The sequence below is a fragment of the Papio anubis genome, chromosome 13, assembly GCF_008728515.1.
Source record: "Papio anubis isolate 15944 chromosome 13, Panubis1.0, whole genome shotgun sequence".
NCBI lineage: Eukaryota > Metazoa > Chordata > Mammalia > Primates > Cercopithecidae > Papio > Papio anubis.
In genome coordinates this window covers 13577391-13604021 of record NC_044988.1, presented here as the reverse complement: position 1 = coordinate 13604021, position 26631 = coordinate 13577391, and the positions used below count along the sequence as shown (strand labels likewise).

The window sequence follows — 26631 nt, the reverse complement described above, 5'->3', positions numbered from 1 at the left end:
GGCTGAGGCTGAGAAGGGAAGATCGCTTGAGCCCAGGAGTTTGAAGCCGCAGTGAGTTATGATCATGCCACTGCACTCTAACCTTGGTAACAGAGTAAGACCCTGTTTCTAAACAAAAAAGCAAGCAAGCAAGAAAAGAAGAGGATACAGGTGGGCGCAGTGGTTCATGTCTGTAATCTAAGCACTTTGGGAGGCTGAGGTGGGTGGATCACCTGAGGTCAGGAATTCGAGAGCAGCCTGGCCAACACGGTGAAACCCCGTCTCTACTAAAAATACAAAAATTAGCCAGGCGTGGTGGTGGGTATCTGTAATCCCAACTACTCAGGAGGCTGAGGTAGGAGAATCACTTGAACTCAGGAGAAGAAGGTTGCAGTGAGCCGAGATGGCACCATTGCACTGGGCTACAAAAGCAAAACTCCGTCTCAAAAAAAGAAAGAAAAAAAAAAGAGGATACGAAGAGACAGGAGACACAAGGATAAGAAGGCCATGATTGGTGTGATGCAGCTACAAACCAACGAATGCCAAGGACTGCTGGAGCCACAAAGTGCTGGGAAGAGGCAAGGAAGGATTATTCCCAAGAGCCTTTAGAGGAAGGATGGTCCTGCCAACATCTTCATCTTGATTTCAGACTTCCATCCTCCAGAACTGTGACACAATACATTTCTGTTGCTTGAAGCCATCTAGTTTGTGGTAATTTTTTATGTCAGCCCTAGGAAACTAATGTAATAACTAATACAGCAACTTACAGTATGGGGTAGAACATGGACTTCAGACAGAAAAAGACATTTGAGTGGACTGACAGAGATTAGAGTCAGGGAAGGTAATATGGCCCAGGTATTTGGTCTAAAAGCTGGCCCTGGAATCACAGTGAAAAGCTAAATTTAGTCAAATTGCATTGTTAGTTTTTTATAATTGGCCAAGTACTATGTCTTCGGTGAAGAGATGGGTTAAAGACAGTGGACAGAAATCTAGGTGGCACTTCCAAGGGCTGTCCCTGAGATACCCAGATGAGGAGAGAAGGGAAGGAATACCAGTGTAGCAAATCCTCAAGTTTAGAAGTACCATTGGAAGCCAGTTAAGGAAGGTCCTACCTCACCTGGTCAAACTAAGCTGGTCCTAGATTCCACTTAAGGTAGTTTTTAAAAATGAGTACACTATACTTATGTCTGTTACATTACATTTACAGTTTGTTTATTTTTGGTCTCGTTTTGCAGTAAAATACTTTTTGGAAAACAAAATCCAAATTTTACTTAAATGCACTAAGTGGCAAAAGAATTTGTCCACCCTATATCAAACTGGCTAAGGATAGGAGAGTACCCTTTCAGAAGCAAGGCATAAATGGAGGCAGTAATGACTGCCAATGGATATTGGAAAAGAGCCTCTGGAGTTGAAATGGATGGGAGAAGAAAATTCTGACATCTCTATACAACTATGCTGGATGATCCCTTCTCACTACGGTTTTTCTCATAGTAGCAGAGACAATTAAGTGCTATAAAAACTGAGAAGGAGATGGACAAATCACTATGAGCAAGGACAGCATTTGAGTGAAGCCTCTGTATAGGATTTGAATTGAAAAAAAGCTGGGTGCGGTGGCTCACGCCTGCAATCCCAGCACTTTGGGAGGCTGAGGTCAGGAGTTCAAGACCAGCATGAACAACATGGTGAAACCCCAACTCTATTCAAAATACAAAAATTAGCCAGGCATGGTGGCACGCACCTGTAATCCCAGCTACTTAGGAGGCTGAGGCAGGAGAATGGCTTGAACCCGGGAGGCAGAGGTTCTGGTGAGTCGAGATCATGCCACTGCACTCCAGCCTAGGCAACAGAGCGTCTCAAAAAAAAGAAAAAAGAAAAAGAAAATTTGGATGACAGAAACCAAATAAGACAATGCTTAGAGATAGGAATGAACAGTGTGTACAAAAGAAAAAAAAAGCAACTTAATATGGCTTATGAAAGATAAGCCCTGATTGCTAAACGTTGTCCCTTTTAAAGGTATCTAACAGGCCGGGCGTGGTGGCTCAAGCCTGTAATCCCAGCACTTTGGGAGGCCGAGATGGGCGGATCACGAGGTCAGGAGATCGAGACCACCCTGGCTAAGATGGTGAAACCCTGTCTCTACTAAAAAATACAAAAAACTAGCTGGGTGAGGTGGCGGGCGCCTGTAGTCCCAGCTACTCGGGAGGCTGAGGCAGGAGAATGGCGTAAACCCAGAGGCGGAGCTTGCAGTGAGCTGAGATCCGGCCACTGCACTCCAGCCTGGGTGACAGAGTGAGACTCCGTCTCAAAAAAAATAATAATAAAAATAAAGGTATCCAACAATTAGTGACCCTTGACATGAGCACTATGACAAAAAATAGCATGTTCTTTTTCAAACGAGGAAATGGAAGACAAACAGATTGCCCATGGCAGCCTAAAAACCCAGTAGAGCCAACCACAGGAATAATGATACCTTTATATTCTGTGTTATTCTGATCTGGGGGATTCAAATCTATTTCACAAGAGGAAGTTATTCAATCATAGAATCTACTTCTTTTAAAAAACACATAAGGCCGGGGCGGTGGCTCACACCTGTAATCCCAGCACTTTGGGAGGCCGAGGCAGGCGGGTCACGAGGTCAGGAGATCGAGACCATCTTGGCTAACACAGTGAAACCACATTTCTACTAAAAATACAAAAAATTAGCCGGGCATGGTGGCAGGTGCCTGTAGTCCCAGCTACTCGGGAGGCTGAGGCAGGAGAATGGCGTGAACCTGGGAGGCGGAGCTTGCAGTGAGCTGAGATCATGCCACTGCACTCCAGCCTGGGCAACAGAGCAAGACTCTGTCTTAAAAAAAAAAAAAAAGAAAAAATACATAAAGAGGCCAGGTGCAGTGGCTCATGCCTGTAATCCCAGCATGTTGGAAGGCTGAAGCGAGAAGATCGCTTAAGCCCAGGAATTTGAGCACATATTTTTAAAATAAAATAAAATAAAAAAGAAAAAAGTAGCAGAAAATTTTGCACCTAAAAGAGAAATTAACATGAAAATCATATAATTATTTTCCTCATACAAGGAAATGTTATAAGCTAATTTTCACACAAACTTTTCAACCCAATTTACCTATGCTTATTTATCATAAGGCTCCTAGTCTTGATATCAATAATCATATCCAATAATGGTGAATAAGCCAAGAGAAGTGAGTGACTTGTGCAAGATATCCCAGTGCAGACTTTGGAGTCTCTTCACTCAAAAGTCAGTTCATATTACCTATCTTTCAGCCTACCTTTCATATCCCCATGTAGTGTGCTCTTCAGCTTAATTAACACTTTTCAAATACTATACCTGATGAACTGTCAGTGTTACATACTTTAATGTAACATAAATTTAGGTGTCATTAGGCTATGAAATTATAATGTTCAAAGAGCACAATTTTCTACAATATCCACATTTCACAGTGCAAACAAAAAGAAAAATCATTTTGTCTACATTTTATCTTTGCATTTTCCTTTACATATACTATGAACAATAAATAGTACTCTTTTTTTTTTAAAGCAAAGGAGACCTTTTGCAAAAAAAACTAAACCGCCTGGCGTGGTGGCTCACGCCTGTAATCCCAGCACTTTGGGAGGCCAAGGCGGGCAGATCACGAGGTCAGGAGATCGAGACCATCCTGGCTAACACGGTGAAACCCCGTCTCTACCAAAAATACAAAAAAATTAGCCAGGTGTGGTGGCGGGTGCCTGTAGTCCCAGCTACTTGGGAGGCTGAGGCAGGAGAATGCCTGAACCCAGGAGGCGGAGCTTGCAGTGAGCCGAGATTGCGCCACTGCATTCCAGCCTGGGCGATGGAGCGAGACTCCGTCTCAAAAAAAAAAAAAAAAAAAAAAAAAAAAAAACTAAACCAAGATCCAACAATTCATAGTATAACAAAGAATGACTTAAAGTTGCAAACCTTTGAGAAGCTTCTTCAGTAGTTCATCAGAGTATTTCAGGGCTCCAAGATGAGCAAGAACCTGAGGTAATCTATAATCAGCAAACATGGTGATACTGGAGATGTCCTTAAAGCAGCCATCTCCTTTTCCTTCCAATACACTCCACGTATCTGCTACAAGGATTTGGGCTCGTTTGTAAAAAGAAACTCTTTTCCCCTGATGAATGAAGAGAATATGAACGTTATCTGGGTATCTGAAAGCTTTCTATATGCTATTTTTTAAAGGTGAAGGTTGAAACATTTTTTAAAAGGCAGAATAATCTTACTTTGTTGTTAAGAATTTATAGATTGGCTGGGCACATGGCTCCCGCCCGTAATCCCAGCACTTTGGGAGGCTGAAGTGGGCAGATTGCTTGAGCCCAGGAGTTCAACCAGTCTGTGAAACATGGCATAACTCCATCTCTACAAAAAACAAAAAATTAGCTGGGCATGGTGGCACATATCTATGGTCCCAGATACTCAGGAGGTAAGGTGAGAGAATCGCCTGAGCCTGGGAGGTCAACGCTGCAGTGAACCGTGATCACACCACTGCACTCCAGTCTGGGTGACACAGGGAGACCCAGTCTCAAAAAAAAACAAGAATTCATAGATCTTTTACAGGAAACAAAAGGATTTAATAAACATTAAATTTTCTATCACTCCAAACTCACTTCCCATTTTTCAAGGCACATAAAATCTTGATACTACTTAGTATTATTTTTCAATGGCAAAACTTCATATACACATTCCTGCAATATAATCCAAGGGCTTATTATTTTAAATGTGTAGATAGCATTCCTTTTGAGAGTTTCTTAAATTAAAACACGTCTGTTTTTCTGATTGCAATATAATTGACATTAATTGTATAATAGACAGCAAAGTATAGGCCAGGAGTGGTGGCTCATGCCTGTAATCCCAGCACTTTGGGAGGCGAGGCGGGAGGATCATGAGGTCAGGAGTTCGAGACCAGCCTGGCCAATATGGTAAAACCCCGTCTCTACTAAAAATACAGAAATTAGCTGGGTGTGGTGGCAAGCACCTGTAGTCCCAGCTACTCAGGGGGCTGAGGCAGAAGAATTGCTTGAACTCGGGTGGTGAAGGTTGCAGTGAGTCAAGATCGTACCACTGCACTCCAGCCTGGGCGACAGAGCAAGGCTCTGTCTCAAAAAAAAAAAAAAAAAAAAAGCAACATATAAAGAACAATCATCAGGCCGGGCGCGGTGGCTCAAGCCTGTAATCCTAGCACTTTGGGAGGCCGAGACGGGCGGATCACGAGGTCAGGAGATCGAGACCATCCTGGCTAACACGGTGAAACCCCGTCTCTACTAAAAAGTACAAAAAACTAGCCAGGCAAGGTGGCGAGCGCCTGTACTCCCAGCTACTCGGGAGGCTGAGCCAGGAGAATGGCGTAAACCCGGGAGGCGGAGCTTGCAGTGAGCAGAGATCCGGCCACTGCACTCCAGCCTGGGTGACAGAGCGAGACTGTCTCAAAAAAAAAAAAAAAGAACAATCATCCATAAGTTCAGGTCTGAAGAGAACTACAACATTCATTTTTAACTGTTTCCTTTCAGATAATATGATTAACTTATTTTATAAAGACATTAATTGATCAACAGCTAGAAAATGATAATATTTACCAACTTTGGAAATGGTCAAAGTTGATATGTAAGTCCAAATATGAAAATAAAATAGCCAATTATATTTATACATAGAAAAGACAAATTTAACCAAGCATCAGTGGGTTATAATTTAACTCAAAAATTCTAGTTAAGTGTGGTGGCTTACACTTGTAATCCCATCAATTTGGGAAGCCGAAGCAGGAGGAGTGTTTGAAGCCAGAAGTTCAAGACCAGCCTGGGCAACGATGAAACTCCATCTCTACAAAACATGGCGAAACCCTGTCTCTACAACCACCACATCTGGCTAATTTTCGTATTTTAGTAGAGACGGGGTTTCACCACGTTGGCCAGGCTGGTCTCAAACTCCTGACCTCAGGCAATCTGCCTGCCTTGGCCTCCCAAAGTGCTGGGATTACAGGTGTGAGCCACTATGCCCAGCCTACAAAAAAATATATATTTTTTTAATTAGCCAGGTGTGGTGGCACGTGCCTGTAGTCTCAGCTACTCACCAGGCTGAGGCAGGGGGATTACTTGAGACTGGGAGGTAGAGGCTGCAGTGAGCTGTGATCACATCACTGAACTCCAGCCTGGGCAACTGACTGAGACACTATCTCAAAAAAAAAACCAACCCAAAAAAACTCTGTAAATCTACAAATGCAAATCAGCCTAAACTATGGAAAAACATAGATAATTACAATCGACTACGAGTCCTAATACCAATAGTAATAACCTTAAATCATGTTTTATAAATGCTTGTTTATCAATATTACTAGCTCCCAAAATATATCCTGACCACCTTGGAGGAGAATATTTTAACTTGTAAATGACATAAACAAATAAATACGAGATTAAAAGTTTAAGGAAAGGCTCTATACAAAAATTCCTTAAGATGATACTACAGATTCTTTTATTTACTAACAAAACGCCAATGATATGCTATCATAACAAGAAATAACCTAATATTGCTTAACCTTAAGATATGCCTATTGTAACAGATCCAGACCTATTTTTATTATACTAAATAAATTAAAACTTCTAAAGCTACATTTAACAAAGTCAGAATTTGTTTTCCAGAGCAAACACACATGTTCATTTTCTGACATGGCATAATGTCTCTAAATTAAATTGAGGGGCTGAAGGAACAAATCACAATTTAAAACATTCCTACATGACACTATCACCCTATATTCCTAAACCTATCTAAATATGACAACTTGGCAATTGTTCCTCTATATAAACTAGATTTATATATGGCAACCAGGTTTCTAGTTCAAGTCTAGTTTATAAAACAGCACAAGACATAGCTGGGCACAGTGGCTCATGCCTGTAATCCCAGCACTTTGGGAGGCCAAGGCGGGCGGATCACCTGATGTTGGGAGTACAAGACCAGCTGACCAACATGGAGAAACCCCGTCCCTACTTAAAAAAAAAAAAAATACAAAATTAGCCGGGCATGGTGGCACATGCCTGTAATCCCAGTCACTCGGGAGGCTGAGGTAGGAAAATCACTTGAATCCGGGAGGCAGAGGCTGTGGTGAGCCGAGATCACGCCATTGCATTCCAGCCTGGGCAACAAGAGTGAAACTCCATCTCAAGGAAAAAAAAACATAAAAAACTGCAAGACTTAAGACTTAATTTATAAAAATGTCTGTCAAACACAATTACTACACCATAAAGTTTATAATAATAGAAGCCATTATCTGCTATTTTTAACAAGATTCATAGAGCAAAATGGAAAAAACTAGGAATCAAACTTACGTAACAACCCACAGGGAAAAAAACAAAAAATAAAAATAACAAAATCAGTGCTAGCATCTAAGAAAACATATAAATTATCATGTCACTGCTGCTTCCATGGTAGCAGACTAGTATATATAAAGAATAGATTATAATAGATATAATAATATATTAAGATAAAAAAAGGACAAAAAGATTTAAGGGAGGAATCAAAAATAAATTCAAGTAATCTGTAAAACATTTTCCTTTTTTTTTTCTTTTTTGGAGACGGAGTCTTGCTCTGTTGCCCAGGCTGGAGCGCAATGGTACAATCTCGGCTCACTGCAACCTCCACCTCCCGGGTTCAAGCCATTCTCCTGCCTTAGCCTCCTGAGTAGCTGGGATTACAGGCATGAGCCGCCACACCTGGCTAATTTTTGTATTTTTAGTAGAGACGGGGTTTCACCATGTGTGCCAGGCTAGTCTCGAACTCTTGACCTTGTGATCCACCCACCTCGGCCTCCCAAAGTGCAGGGATTACAGGCATGAGCCACCACGCCCGGCCATCTATAAAACATTTTCTTGGTAAGTTCATTATGGTTTTAGAAATCAAATGATTTTGTAATCAAATTCTGGATCTCTAAAATATTAACTGGTATCACTAAAAATACCAGTAAATCTCCAAATAACAATTGCTTACATATTTCATGATATTGTTTTGTGATTTTAAGTATTTTTTAAATAGTACCTTTATAAAATAATTGTCAATAAAAAGCTCTATGACCATGAGTTAATTTTTTTCTTTTCTCTTTTTTTTTTTTTTTTTTTTTTTTTGAGACAGGGCCTCACTGCTGCCCAAGTTGTGGCTCGATTCAGTGGCTCGATCACAGCTCACTGCAGCCTTGACCTCCCCGGGCTCAAGCAATCCTCCCACCTCAGCCTCCTGAATAGCTGGGACTATAGGTGTTCACCACCAACGCCAGTTAATTTTGTTGTTATTTTGCAGAGATGAGGTTTCCCCATGTTGCCCAGGCTGGTCTTGAACTACTGGGCTCAAGTGATCTACCCACCTTGGCCTCCCAAGGGTCTAGGATTACAGACAAGAGCCATCACACCAGGACAGTTAAGTTTTTTGAAAAAATTCTTCCATAATTTTATCATGAATAAATAGAAAGTTCAAGGATTACCAATACTTAAGAACAACATAGGCCAAGTGCGGTGGCTCACGCCTGTAATCCCAGCACTTTGGGAGGCTGAGGTGGGCAGATCACCTGAGGTCAGGAGTTCAAGACCAGCCTGGCCAACATGGTGAAACCCTGCCTCTACAAAAATATAAAAATTGACCGGGCATGATGGCAGGTGCCTGTAATCCCAGCTACTCGGGAGCTGAGGCGGAAGAATCGCTTCAACCCGGGAAGCGGAGGTTGCAATGAACTGAGATTGCGCCATTGCACACCAGCAAGACTCCATCTCAAAAAAAACACAAAAAACAAAACAAAAAAAAGGCTGGCGCGGTGGGTGGATCACCTGAGGTCAGGAGTTCGAGACCATCCTGGCCAACATGATGAAACCCCATCTCTACTAATATACAAAAATTAGCCTGGCGTGGTGGTGTGTGCCTCTAATCCCAGCTAACTCAGGAGGCTGAGGCAGGAGAATCGCTAGAACCCGGGAGGCGGAGGTTGCTGTGAGCAGAGATGATGCCATTGCACTCCAGCCTGGGCGAAAGAGCAAGACTCTGTCTCAAAAAACAACAACAACAACAATACCACTAAAAATAAAAAATAAAATGTTATCTATTGAAACATCAAAAAGCTGTTTTTTATATTTATCAGTATGTCATAGTAACAATTTGTTCATTAGAACTTTTACAAAGTACTGCATTATTCTAAATCAGAGTAACTTGAAGAGCTTAAAAAATAGCTCTTCTTTCACCTATTCATCAGGATCTTTGAGGGTGGTGTTTTGGAAATATATCTGAATTTTAAGGCTCCTAAGTGATTCTGGGGCACAGCCAGGTTGGGAAATCACTGATCTAAATCTGTCTGAGTTAAAAATTGTTAACTTTATTCATCTGTTCATGTCTAAAAATGAATGATAATCTCAGTAAATAGGTATACATTAAAAACACATGACTAGTTTGTGCAAATTGTTTATTTTTATTTATTTATTTTTTGGGGACAAGGTCTTGCTCTTCCAGGCTGGAGGAAAGTGGAACTATCATAGCTCACTGCAGCCTCCACCTCCTGGGCTCAAGCAATCCTCCTGCCTCGGCCTCCTGAGTAGCTAGAACCACAAGCACGCCACCACGCCTGGCTAGTTTTTAAATTTTTTGTAGAAATGGAGTCTCACGTGTTGCCCAGGCTGGTCTCGAACTCCTGGGCTCAAGCAATCCACTTACCTCAGTCACCCAATGTGTTAGGATTATGGGCTTGAGCCACCATGGCTAGCCCATTTTGGGGATTTTTCTGTAAAACTGTATTTTAGAAACAAGTACTCATGAAAAATGGTTTCTGTACCAATTTTCATTTAAAAATGTATCAGATTGGGTTGGGCGCTGTGGCTCACGCCTGTAATCCTAGCACTTGGGGAGGCCAAGGCAGGTGGATCACAGGGTCAGGAGTTCAATATCAGCTTGGTCAACGTGGTGAAACCCCGTCTCTACTAAAAATACAAAAATTAGCCGTGCATGGTAGTGGGTGCCTGGAATCCCAGCTACTCTGGAGGCTGAGGCAGAGAACTGCTTGAACCCAGGAGGTGGAGGTTGCAGTGAGCAGAGATGGTGCCACTGCACTCCAGCCTGGGTGACAGAGTAAGACTCCAGCTCAAAAAAAAAAAAAAACAGTATCAGATTGGCTGGGCATGGTGGCTCAAGCCTGTAATTCCAGCACTTTGGGAAGCTGAGGCAGGCGGATAACTTGAGGTCAGGAGTTCAAGACCAGCCTGGCCAACACGGTGAAACCCTGTTTCTACCAAAAATACAAAATTAGCCGGGCATGGTAGCGGGTGCCTGTAATCCCAGCTACTTGGGAGACTGAGGCAGGAGAATCGTTTGAGCCCAGGAGGTGGAGGTTGTAGTGAGCCAAGATACTGTCACTTTCTGGTACATTTTTTAAAAATTGAACTTTTCAGCAAAGCAAAACCAAAGCACTGTGCTATAAATGAAATGCAGTTCTTTATAGCAGTATGAGAACAGACTAATACAACTGTATTCTTTTTTTTTTTTTTTTTCCTTGAGATGGGAGTCTTGCTCCTGTCCTCCAGGCTGGAGTGCAGTGAGTGGTATAATCTCAGCTCATTACAACCTCCGGCTCCTGGGTTCAAGCGATTCTCCGCCTCAGCCCCCTGAGTAGCTGGGATTACAGGCACCCACCACTACACCCGGCTAATTTCTGTATTTTTAGTAGAGACGGGGTTTCACCATGTTGGCCAGGCTGGTCTTGAACTCCTGGCCTTGTGATCCACCCGCCTCGGTCCCCCAGAGTGCTGGGATTACAGGTGTGAGCCACTACGCCTGGCGAATTTATTTTATTTTTTATTTTATTTTTCTGAAATGGAGTCCAGCTCTGTCGCCCAAGCTGGAGTGTGGTGGCATAATCTCGGCTCACTGCAACCTCCACCTCCCAGGTTCAAAAGACTCCAAAAGAATTTTACAAAAACAAAATCCAGGTGCAGCCTGTGAGGGTCCAACAAAATGATCATCATTTGTTCAAGTACACTGTGTATGAAAAAGAAAACATAAAATATATATACAGTACACTGAACTTTGCAAGAATACTTCTGTTTTTTGAGATAGAGTCTAATTCTATCTCGCCCAGGCTGGAGTGCAGTGGTGCAATCTGGGCTCACTGCAGCCTCCACCTCCTGGGTTCAAGCGATTCTCCTGCCTCAGCCTCCTAAGTAGCTGGGACTACAGGTGCATGCAACCACACCCAGCTAACTTTTGTATTTTTAGTAGAGATGGGGTTTCTCCATGTTGGCAGGCTGATCTTGAGCTCCTGACCTCAGGTGATCCACCCACCTCGGCCTCCCAAAAGTGCTGGGATTACAGGTGTGAGCCACTGAGCCCAGCCAGAAATACTTTTTATTAGGGAGAGGTTAGTATACATTCTGATCTTTGTCCAATAAAGTAACCTTCTTGAAGTACTAAAAATACCTAATTTTCCATAAGGAGAACATTACATGGAGGGTTCCATGTTTTTTAGGTTTGAAACATTTTAAAAGGAAAAAAAAAGACAAAAGTAAAGAATGAAATACTGATTAGAAAATATAAGAAAGGAGATGAAACCCTGTCTCTACTAAAAAGACAAAAAAAATTAGCCAGGTGTGGTGGCATGCGCCTGTAGTCCCAGCTATTCAGGAGGTGGAGGCAGGAGAATAGCTTGAACTGGGAGGCGGAGGCTGCAGTGAGCTGAGATCACGCCACTGCACTCCAGCCTAGGAGTCAAAGCAAGACTCATTCTTGGGGTGGGGGAGGGAAGGCCGGGCACGGTGGCTCACACCTGTAATCCCAGCACTTTGGGAGGCCGAGACTGGTGGATCATGAGGTCAGGAATTCAAGACCAGCCTGGCCAACATGGTGAAACCCCGTCTCTACTAAAAATACAAAAATTAGCCAGGGCCGGGCGCGGTGGCTCAAGCCTGTAATCCCAGCACTTTGGGAGGCCGAGACGGGCAGATCACGAGGTCAGGAAATCGAGACCATCCTGGCCTACAAGGTGAAACCCCGTCTCTACTAAAAAATACAAAAAACTAGCCGGGCGAGGTAGCGGGCGCCTGTAGTCCCAGCTACTCGGGAGGCTGAGGCAGGAGAATGGCGTAAACCCGGGAGGCGGAGCTTGCAGTGAGCTGCGATCTGGTCACTGCACTGCAGCCTGGGCGATAGAGCGAGACTCCGTCTCAAAAAAAAAAAAAAAAAAAATTAGCCAGGTGCGGTGGCAGGCGCCTGTATGCCCAGCTACTTGGGAGACTGAGGCAGGTGAATCGCCTGAACCCGGGAGGCAGTTAGAAGTGAGCCGAGATCGCGCCACTGCACTCTAGCTTGGGTGACAAGTGAGACTCCATCTCAAAAAAAAAAAAAAAAAAAAAGAAAGAAATGACGCCAGACATGGTGGCTCATGCCTGTAATCACAATACTTTGGGAGGCTAAGGCGGGCGGATCACCTGAGGTTGGGAGTTTGAGACCAGCCTGGCCAACATAGTGAAACCCCATCGCTACTAAAAAAACAAAAAATTAGCCGGGCATGGTGGCGCATCCGTGTAATCCCAGCTACTGGGGAGGCTGAGGCAGGAGAATCGCTTGAACCCGGGAGGTAGAAGTTGCAGTGAACCAAGATCACACCATTGCACTCCAGCCTGGGCAACAAGAGCAAAACTCTGTCTCAAACAAACAAACAAACAAAAAGAAAACATAAGAAATGACTTTGAAACACTACTTAATTTTGTTAGTTTCTTCCACAAGGAATTTAAGTTTTTATTCTCAAAATGAGTTCTGGAAGTAAAAGAGTTAACTCTGAGATGATTAAGACTTCTTAAATCCCCAACAGAAGCAACTCACCTCAAACAGAGTCACATCTCTGTAAGAAGGAAAACTTTCAACCACCAGGTGCATTAACTTCTGCGCACTATTCTCACTTTCTCGGACGCAGTTGAGAAAAGAGCCTCCAAACTTCTCCAGCAGAATTTTCCCAGTTTCATTGAGAATCCGATGCCTCTCTTCTACTAAAGGCATGGACACGTCTGTGTCAGAACGAAGTATATTCCGAACCTGATCCAGGGTCACTGTCGCGTAGTACGAGGCACTAGTTATTGGTATCCCTTTAGTGAAAAAAATAAAATTCAGAGGACCAATGTCATACTTTTATATTCATCAAACCCTTGCTTTTACAACATGGAATTAATATGAAACCAAATGAATGTTATAGGAATGCACCAAAAGTGGATGAATAAAAAATCTAAAGCAAAACTCTCATTTTCTACTTGTTCATCTGTGCTTATTCACCCATTTCTAACTACTGAAATATTACATCAGATGTATTTTGAGTAAATTGCTTTATAACATCGGTCCTTTTGTTCTTCAGGTGTTATTCAAATGGCATTCTTTATAAAACTGACTTATGCTACTGTAACTTTTATGCTGCAATGATAAATATTAACATCATTTCCCACTAAAATACGCCCCTTTTCATACTTCTATTTTAAGCAGGACTTGCAACGAACTTCAGGTTCGCTTCCCATTATTCCATCTCCCAACCCGCTCCTTGGAATCCCGCTACACGCTCCGCAAGTAAATGGAAACCTCAAAGGCTATTAGGTCCGACAGCGAGTATGGCACCAACCTTCGTCGAGGGCTCTGTTGACGGCGGCGCACAGGGACCAGTACCCACTGTACGTTCTCCCTCTGTGCCTCACCACACACTTGTGCTCGTCCTGCTCCGACCAAAAGGAGAAGTTGAGTGTGTCTGTCACGAACACCCAGTTGACCGCGGCCTCGTCGGCCGCCCTGGGGTTCAGTTCATGAAGGGCTTTCCACCCCTCCACGCGCAGCTCTGGCCCCGCCGCCTTGGCCAGCAGCAGCTCTGCCACCCTCCGTACGCCTCCGCTGTCAATAAACACATCCCGACTGTTTTCTGCGATGAATTTAGAGGATTCCCTGGGATTTAGGAGCCCGTCCATTCTGCTCTTTGGGACCGGGCGGGTCAAACTCTTTTCCCGCCCTAGGCGGGTCAAGGTCCACTCTGCGCCTTGCGCTACTACGAACCGCGGGATCACAGGGCCTAAACACGGTCCCGCCCTGCTAGGGAGTGGCACTGAGAACTTAGTGTAGCCAAGGTAAAGTTCTCTCCCGCGGCGCTGCCCGGATTAGGAAACGAGGGACCGCAGGGCAGCTCGCTGGGCGGAGGCCGCAAGCACTTCCGGGAAAGCGGTCCCGTTCACGCCCTCTCGGGCGCGCTCCCAGGCTCCGCTTCCGGTTCCGAAGGTCTGGAAACTGCCAAGGTCTGGCGTTCACCGGCAGTGAGTTGCCCACCGTGGGAGGTGCATGGCGTTGCCATGTTGTGCCTTTTCCCGCCTTGCGTCTAACAGGAGGGACTCGAAGAGGGCGAATTGCCGCCGTGGCCTGGATCGCGATGCCCCCACCCGGCTCCCGCCCCTCTCCTTTCCCGCAGCCTGGGCAAGACACCCTTGGCAACGCCCCGCATCCGGGCTCCTTGGCCTGGAGGAGCGTTATGGCCGTAGTTCTGGTTGCTGAGGACTGAGCCACCCCCAGACTGCGACATGGGGCGGCGGTGCCTCCTTCCCCAAGCCCCAGGGAGTCGGTTTTGTTTTTTTTTTTTTAAGTGAATTCCTGGCGCATGTGGCTGAACGAACGTTAGGATTAGTTGGAAGGTTTGGAGAAATGGATGAGGAAACAAATGTATTAAATTGTTAAATTAACCTTATGTGCCTGGCAGTGTACTCAAGTACTAAATCTCACCTAGTCTGGGTCGTGACAAAAGCGGCAATTGTGATCCCGCTTTTGCAAGTGAAGCTGAATGATTCCTTGATTAGCCTCCATCACAGCAATAGTTTGGGGTAGGTTTTAAACCTTTGATAACTGAGCCCCCTAAATCGAGGGCACTTTATGAGCCAATCACCAGTGCCAGTTTCTGGTCAAATAGTGACTGTATCAGTGGCCCTACTGAGAAGACATTAAAAAATAGGAAATAAGTGTCTCACAACTGCAAACTTATACAAGTACGTTATATTAGGAGAGAGGTGTAGAAGCCAGTTTAGTCATGATCCAAATTTGCCTGGTGATGAAGTTTTAGTATAAAGGTATGCAGTTTTATTTCCTTTTGGAGACTTAAATCTCCATGGGTAACAAAATGTTCACACCTTTGAAAATCACCTATTAAAAATAATCATCAGTACTCATCTCTAGTTACGGACAGGAAAATCTCTTCCTTGGTTATTTTTGGAGGATTTGGAGCTTTTAAATTTGTTTGTTTGTTTGAGACAGAGTCTCGCCCTGTTTCCCAGGCTGGAGTGCAATGGCATGATAGCTCACTGCAACCTCCACCTCCCAGGTTCAATTGATTCTCCTGCCTCAGCCTCCCAAGTAGCTGGGATAACAGGCGCCCCCCACCACACCTGACTAATTTTTGTATTTTTGGTAGACATGGGGTTTCCCCATGTTGGCCAGGCTGGTCTCCAATTCCTGACCTCAGATGATCCGCCCTCCTGGGCCTCCCAAATGGAGCTTTTTTTTTTGAGACGGAGTCTTGCTCTGTCGCCCAGACTAGAGTGCAGTGGCACAATCTCAGCTCACTGCAATCTCTGCCTCCTGGGTTCAAGCAATTCTCCTGCCTCAGCCTCCCGAGTAGCTGGGATTACAGGCGCCCGCCACCACGCCCGGCTAATTTTTGTATTTTTAGTAGGACAGGGTTTCACCGTGTTGGCCGGGCTGGTCTCGAACTCCTGATCTCAGGTGATCCGCCCGTCTTGGCATCCCAAAATGCTGGGATTACAGGCGTGAGCCACTGCACCTGGCCCCAGATGGAGCTTTTAAATTTCACAGCTGTTACCCTAGAAAAGCAGATCTTCATCCTTCCAGTTTCTTCATTTTGGTAAGAAAAAAGAACTTCAAGGACTCCACTATGATACGTTTTCCAGAAAAAGTCACTAGTACATTAATACAATTGTTAAGGAAATGTAAGTCTGTTGGCTTGGGATTTTTCCTTTCTACCACAGCACCTAAGTCTTGGGAGACAAATTGATTTAGCAAGGAAATCTAGCCATCTGCAAAAGAATCCAGAAGGGTAAATAACTTAGACCCTTTTCTTTCACTGAGGTTTATTGATAGAAAAAAGTCAAATGCTGGCCAGGTGTGGTGACTCACGCCTGTAATCCCAGCTCTTTGGGAGGCCAAGACGGGCGGATCACTTGAGTGCAGGAGTTCGAGGCCAGCCTGAGCAACATGGGGAAACCTTGTCTCTAACAAAAACACAAAAAATTAGATGGGTGTGGTGGCATGCGCCAGTGGTCCCAGCTTCTAGGGAGACTGAGGCGGGAGGATCATCTGAGCCCGGGTGGCAGAGAGATTCCAGTGAGCTGAGATCGTGCCACTGCACTCCAGCCTGTGAGAAAAAGTGAGATGCCTGTTCCCCCTCCCACCCAAAAAGTCAAATTCCTACCTATGTTCAAGATATTTAAACTCTAAAAGTAGTACACAAGAATAAAACATGCTTCCTTCGGTCAACGTTGAGATAAATCAAAACTCTGTGTGTCAAGGATTTTTGTTTTTGTTTTTTTAAGTGTGTCTACAAGATTCCGAGAATACAAAAAGTGAGTTGGGCTGGCCGTAGTGACTCAGGCCTGTAATCCCAGCACTTTGGCAGGCCGAGGATCACTTGAGCCCAGGAGTCGAGACCAGCCTGGGCAACATGGCAAACCCTATCTCTACAAAAAAAAAAAGAAAAAAATTAGCCAGGTGGCTGGAGCCTGTAGTCCCAGCTACTCCCAGAGGCTGAGGTGGGACGATCCCTTGAGCCTGGGAGGTGGAGGTTGCAGTGAGCTGAAATCACACCACCACACTCCAGCCTGGGCAACGCACTGTCTCAAAAAAAAAAAAAAAAAGTGAGTTATTCACCTACTTAACATGGTTTTCCTGCTTTTTCCTTCCTAACAGATACTGTGATACTGTTTAGGAATCACTCTCTCAACCACAGTCCCTTGTAGATTAGTTTAGCATTCTCTGACTCAGTAGTAGTCTGGACTGGTAATATCACCCTCTTGCCAGCAACTGGATTAGGTTTATGCATATTTCCCAGTTCACCTCAGTGAGTTGTAAGATTTGCAGAATGCTTACAGAAAAGCTTTTCCTCACTCTTCCAGGAGAACCTCCAGCAGTGATTCAGGCTCCCTCTGGACCTGATTGAACTTGGATGTAAGGCCTGGAATTGCTGCAGTCCTTTTGATGGCAACCTGAGTTTGTTTTTGTTTTGTTTTGTTTTGTTTTGTTTTGAGATGGAGTCTCGCTCTGTTGCCTAGGCTGGGGTGCAATGGCGCGATCTCCACTCACTGCAACCCCTGCCTTCCGGGTTCACGCCATTCTCCTGCCTCAGTCTCCCGAGTAGCTGGGATTACAGGCGCCCACCACCACGCCTGGCTAATTTTTTTGTATTTTTTTTAGTAGAGACGGGGGTTTCACTGTGTTAGCCAGGATGGTCTCTATCTTCTGACCTCGTGATCCACCCACCTCAGCCTCCTGGCAACCTGAGTTTGAAGTCAACACATGGGGAAGGGCAAGGCCAAAAAAAAAAAAACAGAAATAAATGGACTTCAGTAATGGGATTACATCAATTTTTCCATCTGTCCTACTTTTGGATTTTTTGTTTTGTTTTTTGAGATGGAGTCTCGCTCTGTCACCAGGCTGGAGTGCAGTGGTAGGATCTGGGCTCACTGCAACATCCACCTCCTGTATTCAAGCAATTCTCCTGCCTCAGCCTCCCGAGTAGCTGGGACTACAGGCGCGTGCCACCATGCCCAGCTGCTAATTTTTGTATTTTTAGTAGAGACGGGATTTCACCCTGTTGGCCAGGATGGTCTTGATCTCTTGACCTCGTGATCTGCCCGCCTTGACCTCCCAAAGTGCTGGGATTACAGGCGTGAACCACTGTGCCCAGCCCCCTTGTTACTTTGGAATCTTTAGTTGTGTGAGTTAATAAACTTCCTTCTAAGGCCAGGCACGGTAGCTCACACCTGTAATCCCAGCACTTGGGGAGGCCGAGGCGGGCAGATCACCTGAGGTCAGGAGTTCGAGAGCAGCCTGGCCTACGTGGTGAAACCCTGTCTCTACTAAAAATACATTAAAAAGTTAGCCAGGCGTGGTGGCGTGCACCTGTAATCCCAGCTACTCATGAGGCTGATGCAGGAGAATCGCTTGAACCAGGAGGTGGAGGTTGCAGTGAACCAAGATCATGCCATTGTACTCCAGCCTGGGCAACAAGAGTGAGACTCCGTCTCAAAATAAATAAATAAATAAAATAAATAAATAAATAAAATTCCTTCTAGTTTAAAGCAGTTTTAAGTTGGGTTTTCTGTTATTTCACATGAAAGTAATCTTATACAATCTTATACAGGGAGCAAAGACAGACATGATATCTGACATCTTATGATCGGGTGGGTAAGGTAAACAATCAAGTATCTAGGTAGGACTGTACTTGAAGCAACACAAAGCCAGAATATAATGACTAAACAAAAAAGTGATTGTTTTTCTCACAATAAGAAGTCCAGAGGTAGGTACCACAGGGCTGGTGAGAATGTCAGCAAAGATCTAGGCTCTTCACTTTCCTGCCTCACCATCCCTATCATGTGGCTTCTGTCTTTATGGTTGTGAAATGGCTATATGCTTAAGAAAGTGAAAGCAGCAAAGGGCCAGAGCAACATGTCAGCTGAGTATGTTTCTTTTGAAAATCTTTGGCAGAAGCTCTACCCTGTAGGCATAGGCTTTATTTATTTGAAACAGGGTCTCACTCTGTCACACAGACTGGAGTGCAGTGGTGCTCCAGTCTAGCTCACTGCAGTCATAGCTCACTGCAGCCTTGACCTCCCCAGCTCAAGTGATCCTCCAGAGTAGCTGGGACTACAGGCATGTACCACTGCACTTGGCTAATTTTTAAATTTTTTGTAGAGATAGGGTCTGCTGTGTTGCCCAGGTTGGTTTCGAACTCCTGAGCTCAAGCAGTCCGCCTGCCTCGGCCTCACAAAGTGCTGGGATTACAGGCGTGAGCTACTATGCCCTGCAGGGATAGGCTTTTGAAGAGATAGTGATGACCTCTAAATAACCTCTAAGCTTGCATTTTAAAGGTTAACAAAGGAGGAAGACATGATCAATGATGTGTCCATATAACTTCCCCCCCTTGAACAGTATCCAAGTTAGATTATTCCAGTCATCAAGAGAGTCACCATTTTTGATTAGCTAAATTACATGTCAAGCTCTTGGGAATGATTATTGCTATATCTTTTATTTTCTATGTTAGGCTATATAGCATTAAAGAAATGGAGGGTTGACTAGGTGTGGTGGCTCTTGCCTGTAATCCCAGCACTTTGGGAGGCCGAAGTGGGCTGATCACTTGAGCTCAGGAGTTTGAGAACAACCTCGACAACATGGTGAGACCCCGTCTCTGCAAGAAATAATTTAAAAAAAATTATCTAGGTGTGGTGGCATGTGCCTGTAGTCTCAGCTTCTTACGCATCTGAGGCAAGAGGATCGCTTGAGCCCAAGAGGTCGAGGCTGCGGTGAGCTGTGTTCGTGCCACTGCATGCCAGTCTGAGCAACAAAGAAGGAAGTTGCAAAAGTTGCCTAGAGCAGTGGATGGACAATAGACATCGCTAGTGGGGAGGACATAGTTTCTTTTTTTTTTTTTTTTTTGAGACGGAGTCTCGCTCTGTAGCCCAGGCTGGAGTGCAGTGGCCGGATCTCAGCTCACTGCAAGCTCCGCCTCCCGGGTTCACGCCATTCTCCGGCCTCAGCCTCCCGAGTAGCTGGGACTACAGGCGCCCGCCACCTCGCCCGGCTAGTTTTTTGTATTTCTTAGTAGAGACGGGGTTTCACCGTGTTAGCCAGGATGGTCTCGATCTCCTGACCTCGTGATCCGCCCGTCTCGGCCTCCCAAAGTGCTGGGATTACAGGCTTGAGCCACCGCGCCCGACCCATAGTTTCTTATATCTGCTGAAAGAGTTATGCATAGAAGTGAAATGGATTTTGTGGAGATAAGACACCTCTTATTTTCTTTTCTCCTTGTATGCACAAAATGACAGACTGAATCCCCAAGAAGCCATAGCAGAAAGAGATATGGCTCACTACAGTGTAATTTTTCTGTTCCTTTTCTTTTTGATTTATCCATATTTAACATTTAAGATTGAGCACTTCCTTGAAATTCTCCCTTGGCTTGCAGGGCATTTATATTATCCTAGTTTTCTTAGTGTCATTGAAAGCTCTTCCTACTCTCTCCTTACTGAGTTTGGAACGTTTCATATTTATAGGATATGACTTAGGGATAGAATGGAATCTTTCTGTGAAAACCATGCCTATTAAATACTTCAATTTCTGATTTAAGATATTAAATTATAACGGAATAAATCTATTATTTCCCATTATATATCATTAACATTATTACTACAGTTCAAAACCAGTTAGAGTTTTTTGAACCATATTTTGCTTTTTTTTTGAGACAGAGTCTCACTCTGTCGCCCAGGTTGGAGTGCAGTGGCGTGATCTTGGCTCACTGTAACCTCCACCTCCTGAGTTCAAGCAATTCTCCTGCCTCAGCCTCCTGAGTAGCTTGGGATTACACATGTGCGCCACCACGCCCAGCTAATTTTTGTATTTTTAGTAGAGACGGGGTTTCACCATGTTGGTCAGGCTGGTCTCGAACTCCTGACCTAATGATCCGCCCACTTTGGCCTCCCAAAGTGCTGGTATTACAGACATGAGCCACTGTGCCTGGCCCATATTTTGCTTTTAATTCATGAAGTTAATATTTCCCACTTAGGAGGAAGAGCTAAGTATTATTTAAAAACAGTACAAAAATAAACAGGTACAAAGGATTATTTAGCTTGGATTCCCTTGAAAACAGAATCTGGGGCAGGGGTTAAGTGCTGATATTTAATCTATGAGGTGCAATATTTCGGCGTGGACACTGAGGGGGATACTGTATTGTCCTGCCACTGCTTCATGGTGAGCTCAGACACAGCTAGTCACTCAGTAGGAGTGCTGTCACTGGGGAAGTCTCTCGACAAACTATATGAGAAACTGCCTCAGGGCAGTTTTTGGGAGGAAGGAAGGAGAACAAATTCCCCCTGGTTAGAGTTTGCCCCACAGGGAGTTATCTCCTCCATAATTCCAGGCTGCATCATCCAGCTCCTTTGGTGGCTACTCAGGAAGTCATGTCCCTGTGAGGTGTGGCATTTTTTTCAAGTCTGAAAGTGAAGGAAAAGCCAGAAACCCTAGGTATGGGCTGGGCATGGTGGCTCACACCTGTAATCCCAGCACTATGCGAGGCCAAGGCTGGCAAATCGCCTTGAGTCCATCAGTTCAACACCAGCCCTGGGCAATGTGGTGAAACCCCATCTCTACAAAAAATTTTAAAAAGTTAGCTGGGCGTGGTGGCATGCGCCTCTAGTCCCTGCTACTCAGGAGTCTGAGGGCAGGAGGATGGCCTGAGCCTGGGAGATGAAGGTTGCAATGAGCAGAGATCCCACCACTGTACTCCAGCCTGGGCAACAAAGAGATCCTACCTCAAAAAAAAAAAAAAAAAGCCCAGGTATGTTACTCATTGTCCTGCCTGTTCAACCTTGAGGCACTTTCTAGGAAATGACTGATCAGCCCCAGACTTGGCATAACTATGATCTAGTGAAACTCGCTGGCAGCAGTGGTAGCTGAGGTGGAGTAAGAGCTGTCATCCATATTTTGTTGCTGTCCTCCCTGAAATTAGCAGTGCTGCCTGTATAAGATAAACCTATGACTGGAGGGCTGCATGTAACAGCAACTGAATGGCTAAACAAAATAAAAAAAAAAAAAATTTAAGGCCAGGTGTGGTGGCTCACACCTGTAATCTCAGCACTTTGGGAGGCCGAGGTGGGCGGATCACGAGGTCAGGAGATGTGAGACTATCCTGGCTAACATGGTGAAACCCTGTCTCTACTAAAAATACAAAACATTAGCCAGGCATAGTGGCACATGCCTGTAGTCCCAGCTACTCGGGAGGCTGAGGCAGGAGAAATCGCTTGAACCTGGGAGGTGGAGGTTGCAGTGAGCTGAGATCGGGCCACTGCACTCCAGCCTGGGTGACAGAGCAAGACTCTTGTCTCCAAAAAAAAAAAAAAAAAAAAATTAATTGACAAAATTATATGTACTTATGTACAACATGATGTTTTGAAGTATATTTGCATTGAGGAATGTTTAAATCTAGCTAATTAGTAAATGCATTACCTCACAGTTATTATTTTTGTGGTGAGAGGAATGTTTTGAAAGGTTATGAGAAAGCTCACGCGATGGAAGAGAAGGCTGGGTAACCAGACTCATAAACAGAAAACAGGCAGCTTTAGAGTATTGAGAGCAGAAACTGCCCAAAATTCTCTTCTAATTAGTGCTATTTAAAAAATGAACTATAGGCCGGGCATGGTGGCTCATGCCTATAATCCTAGCACTTTGGGAGGCCAAGGCAGGCAGATTACCTGAGCTTAGGAGTTCAAGGTCAGCCTGTGATGGGTGTGGTGGCTCACGCCTGTAAGTCCAGCACTTTGGGAGGATGAGGCAGGCAGATCACCTGAGAGGTCAGGAGTTCAAGACCAGCCTGGCCAACATGGTGAAACCCCGTCTCTACTAAAAATACAAAAATTAGCTGGACGCGGTGGCGCCCGCCTGTAATCCCAGCTACGTGGGAGGCTGAGTCAGGAGAATTACTTGAATCAGGGAGGTGGAGGTTGCGGTGAGCCGAGATCGCACCATTGTACTCCAGCCTGGGCAACAAGAGCAAAACTCCATCTGAAAACAAACAAACAAACAAAAAACAACAAAAAAAGACCAGTCTGGCCAACGTGGTGAAACCGTGCCTCTACTTAAAAAAAAAAAAGAAAAAAAAAAAGTCTGGGCGCGGTGGCTCACGCCTGTAATCCCAGCACTTTGGGAGGCCGAGGCGGGCGGATCACGAGGTCTGGAGATCGAGACCATCCTGGCTAACATGATGAAACCCCGTCTCCACTAAATATACAAAAAAATTAGCCGGGCGTGGTGGCGGGCGCCTGTAGTCCCAGCTACTCCGGAGGCTGAGGCAGGAGAATGTTGACAACCCGGGAGGCGGAGCTTGCAGTGAGCCGAGACCGTGCACTCCAGCCTGGGTGACCCAGCGAGGCTCTGTCTCAAAAAAAAAAAAAAAAAAAAAAAAAAAGAAAAAAAGAAAAATTAGCTGGGTGTGGCGGCGCGCGCCTGTAGTTCCTGTAGTCCCAGCTACTCCGGAGGCTGAGGCAGGCGAATCGCTTGAACCCAGTGGGCGGAGGTTGCAGTGAGCCGAGATTGCGCCAATGTACTCCAGCCTGGGTGACAGTGAGAGACTCTGTCTCAAAAAACAAAAAACCCAAAAAACCTATAAGCATTACAGCTTGCTTGCATCATTCTCCTCAAGATTGAAAATCCCAGGAGAGAGTCTGGTTGGGCAAGCCTAAATCAAATGCCCATCCTTCAGGGTGACAAAAGAACCTGTAAGGACCAGGATTTCTTTCTCATCAAGCCTATGTACAATGGAGAGAGAAAAACTCCACAAGGAAAACTGTTCAATTAGAAAGGGGAAACTGATGTGGTATTAACAAGATGTCCATTATAATTCACCCTTTAGCTGTTCAGCATTCAAGAAGTTTTTCTCACGTACTTCCAGAAATAATAGTATAACACAGTTATCTTCATACGTTTCTCACCCCCTCTTCTGAGGGAGACAACCCAGTCTCATTATTTGCTGCATCACAATCTAAGTCCAGGATATGTGAATGACGTACATTTCTGCTTTAGCTTCAGCTTAACTGTGTTAGATCAAGTCCTAGAAGCTGAGTCTCAGCCGGAGATTTTTGTGCAATTGATTCACTTGGAGAATGCTCTCACGTGAAGCAGAATGAGGAAAGCAGCACAGGGCAGGGAAAACTGGTCAAACCATGATGCAGTCTCAGCAGTGTCAGCCTGATACTATGAGTTCCGGAATCTGAACTATACACAGACTTGGTACCAGTTTGAGGCACAAAGTATGAATAAATGATCTGAAGGTCCATCCCAAGAGAGACCACCTCCACCCAGAATTTATGATTTGATAGCATTAGTCTTAACTCTCCTGTTTCTTGGGAATTTCAGGGTCTGTAAATTCCTAGATATGCCTTCTTTGACTGAGTTTTCTCATAAATTCCCATTCCCACTGATAGCAGAAAAAACTCATCTTCCATTTTTTTTTTTTTGAGACCAAGTTTTGCTCTTGTTGCCCAGGCTGGAGTGCAGTGGTGCGATCTCAGCTCACTGCAACCTCCGCCTCCCAGGTTCAAGTGATTCTCTTGTCTCAGCCTCCTGAGTAGCTGGGATTACAGGCGTGTGCCACCATGTCCAGCTAAATCTTTTTTTTAGTAGAGACGGGGTTTCACGTTATTGGCCAGGCTGGTCTCGAAGTTCTGACCTCATGATCTGCCTATGTAGGCCTCCCAAAGTGCTGGGATTACAGACGTCGAGCCACTGGTCTTCCAGTTGTAAATAATCTCACTTACGGGAAATAGTTAAAGGTCAACCCCTTATTAGGGCCATTTGTTTTCTCTCCAAGGTCTTTCTTTGCCTCCACTTCTGGGTACAAAGGGAGGTTTAGATGTTATTTTGATTTAGGATACAGGTGTTTTTCCGGAGAGAAACGGGTCTTTGTCAGCAGTCTCTGATCTCTAGCTGAGGTATAGTATAGTCTGTCAGGTGTCTGAATTTTGGCTTCTGCCCTCAGCAAAGCTACTACTGAATGACCAAAGCTAGTGTAACTGGCACTCAATTCAGTGGTCTATCCTTGACTATCTCGCCTTGGCTCTCACTGGTACTGCAAATTTTTTGCTAATTCTGCCATCTCCATCCAGCCACTAGCTGGTCTCTCTTACAGCTGCTGCTATGCAGTAACCATATCCCTCACCACAATGACCCCATCACAAGCCCCACTGGCTCTCAAGTGATGTGCCTCTTATGACACCTGGGAATCAAAGGAAATTCTGTGGGGTGTTTGTGTCTGTAATCTCAGATCATCTCTGCCAAACATTGTGTATCTGTCTTCTGTGTTTTCTATCCCATGTGGTCATACGAACACCTTGCAGGGTTTCAAATTAGAAGTGAGGCTAGTGCCTTGTTTTTGCGCTTTTGCCATCCTTTTCAACCCATCTGGAGCGTCTGCTCTCATTAATCATCTCCCACTGGTCTTGCCCCAGGCTGAAATATAGGAAGGTCTCTGGGGATGGCCTGAGCCAGGAGCCAAGATAGCACCACTGCACTCCAGCCTGGGTGACACAGCCAGACCATCTTAAAAAAAAAAAAAAGTACTTCTTCCTTTTTTGGTTCCCTTTAACATAAAAACTTACTGGATTGAGACAGGGTCTGTCACCCAGGCTGTAGTGCAGTAGTGCCATCAAGGCTCACTGCAGCCTCCACTTCCCAGGCTGAGGAGATACTCCCACCTCAAGCCTCCTAAATGGGACTACAGGTGTGCACCACCATGCTTGGCTTATTTTTTGTAGCAATGGGGTTTCACCATGTTGCCCAGGCTGTCTCAAACTCTTGGGCTCAAACCATCTGTCCGCCTTAGCCCCCAAAATGTTGGGGTTACAAGTATGAGCCACTGCACGGGGCTGATTAAACTTACTTTGAACCACAGCAATCTGAAGCAATTCATTACCTAATTCATATGGAACGACAATAAAAAAACTTAAAACCAATGAAAGAGTTTTTAAAAACTTTGCTGTTTCTTGATTTTCTTTGCTATTTGAATGGTATCAGTGATCAGATTTAGCATTTTACATTATATTGTCTTGGTACAATAGAACATAATTAAAGGCAAATAAAATTTGAATTCATTAATAGGGAAAGGTTTTAAATTCTTGAGATAACTAGTGCAACTTGGTTTCCGTCTGTTGGCATTTTGGTAATTAACTTTCAAAAATTACGCTGAATTTTTGATACTAAGTCGGCGTTATGTACCAGTACTTCTTACAAAATTGGCTCAATATTCCATTTAAGAGCTTATGTTCACTTTTCCCACTCTTTGTGAAAATTCTCCCAGCCTGTACCGATTCTCACCCAAATTTTAAATACCATTTACCAATCAATAGTAGTGGCCTTGCAAAACACCCCTCTCCCTCCCAAAGCTATGTATTGAAGATATCAATGCCAGATATTCAATCCATTAAGTCTTCAGTAGAATGATGTGTTTGTCTCAAATTATTGTAAAACGCAAAAGTAAAAACATTTTCAGCTAATAGTCCATGTGTTACATAACTCATTTATAGACAACAGATAAAAGCTTTGAAAGCCAGTGTTCTCTCCAAGGATGCTTTCCTCCAGTAGGAGTAACAATTTGACTAAAATGTCCTTACAAATTTTTCTTTAGGGGTAAGGGCTCATTTCACCCTAAGCAACCCCAACTCACCCACACTGGGGAAACCATACCACAGGTAGCATTCACTAGTTTTAAGTGACATTTTGACATTTACTTCATGTTCTTCGTAAATCAAAAGAACACTCTATGCCCCTCCCCAAACTAAATGTCACTCAACTCTAATTCCCTTAAAAGGCATTATTCTGTGCCCAACTGA

General features: G+C 44.5%; 1 protein-coding gene across 2 annotated transcripts in view; it reads right to left on the bottom strand.

Annotated features, from left to right (window-relative positions):
* Nucleotides 1–14214, bottom strand: part of C13H9orf64 (chromosome 13 C9orf64 homolog) — a 31319-nt gene extending 17105 nt beyond the window's left edge. The window contains exons 1-3 of one of the 2 annotated variants that reach the window (XM_031654090.1): nt 13620–14214; nt 12839–13098; nt 3929–4124 (exon numbers count right to left, since the gene is read on the bottom strand). In XM_031654090.1, the coding sequence (XP_031509950.1) occupies nt 3929–4124; nt 12839–13098; nt 13620–13956 (793 nt within the window). In that variant the 5' untranslated portion in view covers nt 13957–14214. The remainder of the gene's footprint in view (nt 1–3928; nt 4125–12838; nt 13099–13619) is intronic. The other variant, XM_031654089.1, reaches the window with a different exon arrangement.
* Nucleotides 14215–26631: the final 12417 nt, after the last annotated feature.